Source organism: Watersipora subatra, chromosome 2 (assembly GCF_963576615.1).
Source record: "Watersipora subatra chromosome 2, tzWatSuba1.1, whole genome shotgun sequence".
NCBI lineage: Eukaryota > Metazoa > Bryozoa > Gymnolaemata > Cheilostomatida > Watersiporidae > Watersipora > Watersipora subatra.
Window position 1 is genome coordinate 32,399,727 of NC_088709.1, and position 10,065 is coordinate 32,409,791.

A 10,065-nucleotide genomic window follows, 5' to 3' on the forward strand; every position below is an offset into this window, starting at 1 on the left:
TCTTCTAACATAAAGGCCACTGGAACAATTGGACAGAGTGTAGATCCTAGGATGAACTTCATCAATCTTTTTAACTTGTAGCCAATCTAAGTCGAGTCTGAGTTTTTTGCTTATATAGAGGCTTAGGCAATGTTATTCCTGTCAATACCAGTCGGTGAGATTTTCCTAATTGTTATGTTTCCATTCGTAACTTATAACACCATTTAATACGTGGAAGCGCACAAAACATCAAAGATTTGACACTTTTGATGGCAAACCTTGCTAGTTTCCTACGGTGAATACTTTTCAACGAATAAGTTCTGAAGATGATACTTCAAGCAATTAGAATGGTGATATCTGAAGATTTTAACTGCCGGTTTGTGTTCCAAACCAAATATTGCACTTTCAACCTCAGTCAGTCATATCAGTTGGTAAGAATAAAAATAACGATAGAGTAAGTTTGAACCCAAATCAAAACCAAATTAACCTAGTTACTACTCAACTTGTACATATGATCACTTGCAAAAAAAATTTCCGTTACACTCCACATTGATGGCAAAACGCAACCAAAATAGACTCACAACATTTAAGCTAAGCTTGTCATTTATGGAGTTTATAAACCTACTTTGGTTGCAACCCGATACAATTTTTGAACTTAAGTTAACTACAGTTTTTTTGACCACATGAAAACCAAACTTCAAATATTTTTCAAAGGGGTTCTTTGAAGTGGTTTTTTTCAGTTGCTCTCCTCTCTCTATGTCATCATCCATTCATAGCCTAAACATATAATAGTTGTCTGTTCATGAGTTTGGCTGACCTAACTTTTTCAAAATCCATCATCGATATTTTCTGGTCAGCTTTATTTATTATTTACAAATGCTGTAGACTCTTTTCACAATCAAAAACTTGGACTTATATATAACAAATTGTATATATAAGTCTACTCCAGGCTGTTGAAAGAAAATGAGCAGTAAGCAGCAAGTATCTGCAGGTGTCTGCAAATGTCTACAGAACGTAGAGTTGTCTGAATGTAATTTTTGTCTCACTTTTTTTTGTCTCCCATGGAGGGATTTGGAACATATTAGAGCTAATTCTATGGTCTAGCGAGAAGCAGAAATATAATATAGGTTAAGTTGTCTGGAGTCAAATGTTTAGTGTTGACTAAACTTGGCATCTTCAATGTTGACCTGTTTATGTTTTTTAAAATGCTTTCCAACTGTACCTCTACATGCAAGTAAAAAGTGATAAACCTTAGTCAGTGCAATTAGAAGTTGTCATCTTCTGATATATAGGTGATTAGTTTACTAACATTACCGGTTGCTTGTAAATATGCTACTATAAGTATTTGTAGTCATAGGAAAATGATTAAACAAACAATGCTGAAAGCTGAAAAAAATGCTGAATGCATTTTTTTAAATAAAAATCTGACTTGCGAGGTACAGACAATAGATGTATTTTTAATAGAGATGACATTAGAGTCCAGAGAGTTGCGCAGTTTTGGCACTCACTTAGTAACATTTGCTAGCTAAAAAATTTAGTATTTTCCACACAAGAAAGCATTTTCATGCTAAGTAGACTCCCTGAACATCACAAAAGGTTACATCGGCATTCTTCTTATCTTGACTCACAGTCGCTGCCTAGTGCCAAAAAAGTACAACGTGGAAACTATCGTCGCTCGATCGTGCATGCAATAAATTTCACCTTTATGATTTGTCATCTATGCTTGAAACAAGCCAGGGCTTCAATATCTACTTTAAAAAATGTGAACCTTAATGTGACACGAAGTGAGTTTAGTCAATGATATAAACCACACGCCCCCCCCCCCCCCCAACAAGGATTGGTGACGGCTATCATGTGAATGAGGATTGTTGATCGAGCTCTGTTGGGATTGCGCCAGCCTGGGTTTTGAGGCTAACACAAATCTCGAGAGGCGGTCGCGTTGCCTTGTTAGGTTTTTGGCTTAGATTTTTACCGCCTACATGCGTCGATTGTGGATAATATTTGATTTCTGGTTAGTAGTACAAATCAACAAAACCTGTAACCAGCAAACATGTAATTCTCTCTCTCTTCAATTTCAACAATATACTAGGATCCATGGAAAATGAAACATTTCAAATTACCTAATTTTACCAATTTTGAGATTGGTAGGCATGATATATGCTTAAAGTTAAACATAATTTACCTGAAGTCACCCGCACAATGTCCTTTTTCCCTAGTTTTTTATTAATATTTTGCCACCCCTAATATAAAATAAAAACATAGTCTTTCATCGTTGTCACATTGTTTGACCTGGCCAATAAGATGAGACAGCAGGCAAAGCTGTGCAGTGTGGTTTTCATACTCAAAATCTAAATCTGAAACCAAATTTGGACCATTTCACAATAGCGACTATTAATATCATGAATGCTTGTGAATGGCAACTGACTGATCCTAACTGTGACAATATTTGGCAACTATATTTATTTGACAACAAAATGAAACCAACAGATCAGTAAAATAACCACCATTGTTCATAATATTTGTAAATTTACAAGGGGATTTATTCAGCATATTTCTTTGCTCTGGTGCCATGTTTAGGTTCATCCCATCATAGCTCGATCAATAAACCCCGCCCACTTGATGGCCGTAACCAATCCTGTGAGAGGCTTTATATCATTGGTTTAGCAAAACTCACATTGCTAAACTTAGTATAGCCTTCAGTATAAAAGAGAAGCGCTTAATAGAAGAGTAGAAAGACTTAAAGACTGAACGAGTGGATAGACGTAACATAGACTAGCCTAAAGCAACTGCGACGACAACTGTGCAAATTACTGCACAGCTTAACAAAGGACCGTATCGAAAGACTTCGATAGACTCAGGACTACTGTGTATACTATGGGGCTTGCTCCTTACGACCCGGCTTCACGACGCTCTACTCGTGTGTCAACATTTGCAAAGAATCAAAGCAACATTGAAGGTAGATTGTAATTGTCAATCACGATTAATTTTCAGTCATAAACGCTTTTTCAAAAGGATTCAATGGGAGCATTGTATAAATATATATGACGTCAATACTTTTCAAAGATAACATCCTTATTCTTTCCATCCAGTCCCGTATCAATTTGTTCATTCAAATACACAAAGGAGTTATTTTTTAAGATGCATCAATTCTTTGTTTGATGATTCCTGGTGTCGCAAAAATGTCGGTTAAACTTGTATTTTAACCAGGGGTTCAATGACCGACAATCATTATAAGTTTTAATTTTTGTAGAGAGAGAAGATCCTAAAGTGGATATGATCGAACAAGGTGTCTTCAAAGAGATGGGTAAGTAGCCTCAAAATTACCTTACATTTGCCAAAGGTCGAAACTAGTTTCCGCAGCGGAATCCGACAGAGAGGTACAAGAGGTTTAAAAGTTGATATTATGTAACGAGTATTGCCGGTCAATGTTCAACATCGAGATGAAGACAAATATTGGATAAAAGAGCAAGAGCTCTTAAAGTTTTATTGCTGTAAATTCTTATCAAGCTAGGTTAAATGCAGTTCTTTTAACAGATAAGGTTATTTGCTATAGTTCCCAGCTCATTCACTCAATAACACTCGAGAGTCAGGTGGCTCTAATATCAACCTCATACATCAGAGTTTTACTACTTTGTTTAGTCGATAAGTCACAAACACTTCAAAGCCATGCCTAAGATTTACACAGCTGTTTCAGTTACAATCGACTCTACAAGCTCTCATCATCGTCTCGCCCGCCGCCAGTTTTCTGCAGAAATATCCATTTAGTTGAGTATTGTGACAGACTCCGAGTCTATCAGAGTAGTAATTAGTTTATCACCTGAGATAACCAAGGCTAAGTTAATTAGTTGAGCAGCTGAAGTATTCCTGACATTTGATTGAGTGGAACCAGCTACGAGAGCCTACGTCATTCTATAGAATTCAATTCTCTCGAGTGGACTACTCGGTCATAAAAAAGATTTACTGACCGAGGTGAAAACGAAACCTTATCGAGATAGAATTTCCATAATTTCCATTACTAGCTAATGAAGTTTGTCTGTCAAGGCAACATTGATCGCTCTATCACTTGGCGCTAGAAGTGTTAGTTTTGACCTTCGGTACAGTTGGCTGTAAGAGGAAACCTTGGAATAATAAAAAATTGTTGTCAGCACCATAGGCATGTTGTCACAGGTGCTGCTAATATTTTGACAGGCAACGCATGCTATAAAAGCTCTCCAAGTCAGCATCGGCAATCTGGCAAGTCAGCCAGCATGAGACAGAAACATAGGAGGACAAGTTTAAAGAGGTACAATAAAATTTGGGATGTAGAACAGATATATGACAGCTTACTGGACGACTTCTACAACTCACAGACCAAGGTATTTTTTTTAGAAATTCTGTTTTTATTAAATGAAAAGATAACTGATTTTTAATATTTGTATTGGTAAAAAACTTTATTCATGCAATCTACCATATGTTTTAGTGTATTCTCTCAAAGATCTCTGACTGGTCATTCGATGTCATTGCCCTAGAAAAAGCCTCCAATGGAAGAGCTCTATTTCACGTTATCATCAAGCTGTTTCAACACCATAATCTTATTAACCATTTCAGACTGGATGTTGTTAAGCTCATGACATTTGCAAGTAAGTAGAATGAATGGCAGACACTTCGTAACAGGTGCTTAAAAGTATTTTCTCGTATCCATTTTACTTCCTAAAACCTGTTATGAGGTTTCATAAATTTTCACACTTGACAGCAGGTATTTGCACGAATAAGTGAAAGTAACTTAAGCAGCGGGATGGCTCTAGCCTACATAGCTAATGTGTCAGTAAGGGAAGTGAAATATGCTATAAAGTGTTATGGATCTTGATAGCATATGACTTATCTAGTAAAAAGTGATGTTTTTAAAACTTAGCTTCAGGGATCAACTGAGTAGTATTGACTGGTTTTATACTAAGACATGTACTAAAAACTTCCGCATTCATTTTTCTTAACTTGTTTTTTCAACTGTAGGACTCGTGGAGGAAGGGTATAGAAACAACCCTTATCACAACGCCACTCACGCCGCTGATGTCACTCAAGCTATGCATTGCTACATAACACAAGGAAAGGTAAGAGATCAGTTTACCAAGTTCCACACCATCTTTTATCATTTTTATGTAAGTTAATTCGCGTTATATTTGCTGCAGCGAAGTAGCGGAAAGTATCTCATTGTGTGCGGTTCTGCTTTGTAGATAGCCAAGCATCTGACACCTCTTGAAGTTCTTATTTCTCTTGTATCGGCCATCACTCACGACCTCGACCATCCAGCCGTGAATCAGAAGTTTTTAGTTGACACTAATAGCCCCCTCGCCAGTCTATACGAGGTGAGTTGACTAGAGTCATACGCGTGTACGTCAATAGATCCACCTGCAAGCGCTCCTCGCAGATTAAAGATAATCTCTTGAGTGATATTAAACTCCCATCTGGATTATTCTTAACTACTAAACAATAACGCAACCATCTAATCGCAACCGTTTAATATTCAATCAAGTTCTCTGATCAAACTGCGCTTTGTTTGCTTGTTAACACCGTTCACTTGTTTACTGTGTCTCTCCGATATTAAGTGCTAAATAATTTCTCTGTTTTGACAGAATGAATCTGTTTTGGAGAAACATCATTGGAGAATGGCGATGGCTGTCTTACATCAGACTGGGCTTTTCAACCACCTGCCATCAGCTGTCAGATCACAAATAGAGGTCGAGATGAAGTCACTTATACTTGCAACGGATATGAGTCGGCAGCAAAGTTTCTTTGATCAACTGAAGACACGAATGGTTGATGGGACACTAGACATGGGCTCATATGACGATAGACATTTTATTCTGCAGGTAATACTCTCAACTGCATTCCTTTAACATTCCTGAGTAACTTCTTGCCTAGTCTAGGAAGGCTGTGGTGGTGGCCTTGTGGACAGTTTGAGGTAATGTGGAATTAGCCCAGCCGGTAAATTAATTTTGTAATCTCTAACCAAAATGACATTTTCATCTACAAGCAAGTTTATAGCAATCATAACATATACATTAACAATGTTTTGGCAACGTTTCCTCATATAACAAGCTTGTTCACAATTTTAATGTATTTCTTCTGCAGATTGCTCTAAAATGTGCTGATATATCCAACCCCTGCCGTGAGTGGTCAGTTTGCAAGACATGGAGTGAAAGGGTATGCAAAGAGTTCTTTAGACAAGGAGATCTAGAAAGGAATCTTCAGCTGAAAGTTTCGCCACTCTGTGATCGATTTACAGATGATGTTCCAACAATACAGACAGGTGGGCATTGGTATTTATTTACCTCTAACTGGGTAACTGACAGTAGGTGTTGCAATTGAGATTCAAGGTCGAACAGTGGCAATGTTTGGCTTGGCTGGTGCGCTATGCATTGTTCTGCAGACATCTGCAGGTAAAACTCATCTGATAAGCACCGATTCTTTCTATAATCTGAGCCATACTGAGGCGCATCAGAGAATTAACAGTGCTATCATCTGCGTCATTCACCGATTATGATTCCCTGAGATAATTAACTTAATTTAGCCCGTGTGTGTGCATTAGCGTAAATACTTCCCCGACTGCTGCATTCTTTTAGCTGTGCCAACATCTGCATGTTTGTACCTGGCTTCTTGTCAGTGTAGCTAGCAAAATTACAAGAAGAAATTTAAGGAATTTATATATATGTTTTAGGTTTCATCAAATTCTGCGTGGAACCTCTCTTTATAGAGTTTGAGAAATATCTCTTTCCATCTAGCATGCTCTCTGAGCAGCTGACAAACTTAACTAGTAACTTCCAAAAGTGGGAACTGATAAAGACAGCCAAAACTACCGTACGACCGGCTGATCTAACATTACCCGTACGACCGGTAGACCTACCGTTACCCGTGAACATTAGTACTACACCCGTAGATCTTCCATCACCAACACCCAGTGAAGACATTGACAGTGGATTTAGCGAAGAAGATGATGTAGTCGAGATTCATCCGAGAAGGTGCAGCTTACCCAATCTTCCGCTAGCAAAGAAATGTCACCTCTCGAGACGTCCGAGTTTACAAGATGGACCTGGGAACAAGCGCGAGTCAAAGCGAATGGGTATCTTCAGGCTACTATCAGCCCACCTCGCTCACAATAACTCTGTTAGAAATGAAAAAGATAAAATGCTTCTTTCAGAGATACTTGCCAATCTATTTTCCTCGAATGTATTACGATAGTCGGGTCTATCCGATTACTTGGTGGAACATTCCTTATACAATGGCCGTTCACTTCGCATTGGCCTGCTTGTATTGTGCTATACTCAGCCATGACAATCACAAGTAAAATGGAGTACTAGGGCAACTAGAATCTCTGCCAAGGTTGACAAATCATATGACATACCATTTTTAATGGGATTAGATGAGTTTATAAATTTATATTATTTTATTATTTATTTTTGACTGAGCACTATTTAAGTGTAGACAACAATAAAGGACTTGTTCTTTTTCTAGAATAAAAAATGTTGAACTTTTCTTGTCTTACGCACAAGTAACATAATTAAGACGCATAGAAATATTCCATCAAAGGCTATCTGGTTATAAAACAGAAATGTGAACACTTTACAATTCAGTGAAATAGCGGTATGATTAATGATGGTAAGGGACAGATAATCCTATGGTTCTACGCAATGGTTATATAAACAACTTTCATAACATACCTCTATAACAAGTTTTTAATGCAAAGTCATATTGACAGTGATGAATAACACAAGAATGTGAGCTCATGAGGGAATACATGTATATTTATAACTTATTCTGGTTAAAAACTAGGAGTCTGTTGGTATTTGCTGTTTTCTGGTTCAGGCCTGTGACATCTTGTTGGTTCATAATACCAGAGTACTCCCAGAGATGGACACAACTTGACTTCAATACAAATTTACTGAACAAGCCAAAAAAGTTGTTTTTAAAATCCTCTTGCTTTATTCATAGCAACTTGCTGACGAAAATGCCAATTTCTTTCTATCCAATTTAGGTATACAAGTTAATGAGCTGTCAAAGATATCTGCAAAAATAGTTTACTAACAAGCATAACTACACTAAATCAAGATTGTACAAGTGTTCTGATAGGTCGAGAGAGTTCGTGAATGCAAAAGCAGGGCGAGAATGCGCCAACAGTCTGATAGAAGGCGTATATATAGCATAGCAGAATGTATCAGTAACTCAAGAGAGAAACTGTGAATGTGCCGACAGTCAAGTTGATGGAATATACAACACAAAACTGTAAAGAGTATACCAGTTATTCAAAGGAGTATATAATAAAGTATATATATACTATATTATATATTATACAATATAGTATATATACTATACTAGAAATTCCACTGTCATACAGCCCACGACCAAAGTGATATTGGAAAAAAGAAAGGGTACCGATGGTTGAGAAATGCAATATTAGCAGTCAAATAGGATAACTGCAATGGTAGCTGTAATGTACTGGGTGTGGGTGTTATTATATACAACAAATAGCAATAATGAAAGGAAAAGATTATATGTTTATATCTCTTCTCTTGCAAAAAGAGAAATGCAATATTGGCCAATATTAGAAGTAAAATGCACTGATATTATTAGAATAACCAATATTATTAATATAGTAATAATATAAAACCAATGCACAATTTTGTTTACATTTCAAAACATCATAGCTATCAATATCACGAAGTTGTGATATTTATATAGATTTTTAGAAAATCTGTACTACGTAGTCATTGTTCTGTAGTCATCCAAACTTATAATTAATTATTGTAATAATCTCATAAGAAAATGAAAAAATTGAAATCGGCAAAATAGAAACGATTTCTGTACTCCTATGTTAATTGCCGAAACCTTCGGCAATTCGACAATGCCATAGACTGGTGAAAAGTGCACGTTATTTTTTCGCGAAATGCACACGACTTGATCGTTCTATTATTTGTCGACCGGCGTTTCAATTTTCGGTCTTAACTTTTATTAAACCAAGCTTTTCAAGCATTTTGTGACGATTTTCATCCTAATAAATCTGTCTATTTGTGTATAATCCGATCAGATGGGTAAGTTTTTAGAGAATTTCGACAATTTACAAAGACTTGGTAACATATTTAAATAGGCCGATATGTGTTTTGTATCGTTATTATACTTTAACTAATCTACAAAACGATGGTTAAATTTGTTGATGAAATTTTCAAACAAGGGTTAGTCTCATTGTTGATGAATAATTTTCGTAAGTTGTGTGCACATGCATTTATCATAAAAACTCTCAACTTCGCATCCGCTCGTTTGGTCGTGGGATTATATAATATATAATATAGTATATATATATATACTATGTTATATGCTATATAATTCTAGTTCTAGTTATTCAAGCAGAGTATACAGATATTAAAGAAGGGTTGTACAAATTTGTAAATAAACTTCACATGCAAGTCTGGCATTATGAAGCTAACATTTTTGCTGTTTCCTTTTATGAGTCTATTAGCAAGCATGGTAGTGTATCCTGTACCTTGGTGAACTTTTCTAGTACACGCTAAAACGAGCATTTCTGATTTTCATAGCAAACCCATCATCACGGCGGAATAAATGACAAAACAGTATAAAATCGCACACTTTTAGAGTTTTATAATCTTTTGGTATATCATTTACAATTATTAGTTTGGTGTTGTCCATATTTTAGCAAGAAAAGTCATGGAACACAGAGTTAATTGAAAAAGATCAATTCAAGCAACTACCATGAACTAATTGAATAATATTGCTATTTAAATTGTTTGGTAAGTCGATTCTTTTAGCAAGACTTGATCTTGGTAAATAACGCCATCTTGCAAATAGGCAGTAGCTAATAAATAACCTTTGGTATTGTCAAGGAAATCTCAAACCGACTGTGTAACTTAAACTAGTGCAGGGGTTGACAAGTGTTTTAGACTTCTAGGTCATTTTAAGGAATCAAGAAGGCACACTAGGCCAAATAAAACAGAATTTTTAATAAAAAGATGGATTTATTAAATATACGCCTCGATAAATTGGAACACGTTTATTTGATATGGAAACAACATTAGAATCGACTGAAGACGCATTTAACAA

General features: G+C 36.2%; 1 protein-coding gene across 1 annotated transcript; it reads left to right on the forward strand.

Annotated features, from left to right (window-relative positions):
• Window positions 1-2,727: 2,727 nt before the first annotated feature.
• Window positions 2,728-7,488, forward strand: LOC137387217 (high affinity 3',5'-cyclic-AMP phosphodiesterase 7A-like). The gene is made up of 9 exons (XM_068073556.1): window positions 2,728-2,935; window positions 3,230-3,283; window positions 4,168-4,334; window positions 4,439-4,598; window positions 4,969-5,066; window positions 5,190-5,321; window positions 5,589-5,825; window positions 6,088-6,265; window positions 6,674-7,488. Exons 1-9 carry the CDS (start codon window positions 2,854-2,856, stop codon window positions 7,192-7,194), a joined length of 1,629 nt encoding a protein of 542 aa, XP_067929657.1. The 5' UTR covers window positions 2,728-2,853; the 3' UTR covers window positions 7,195-7,488.
• The last annotated feature ends 2,577 nt before the right edge of the window (window positions 7,489-10,065 follow it).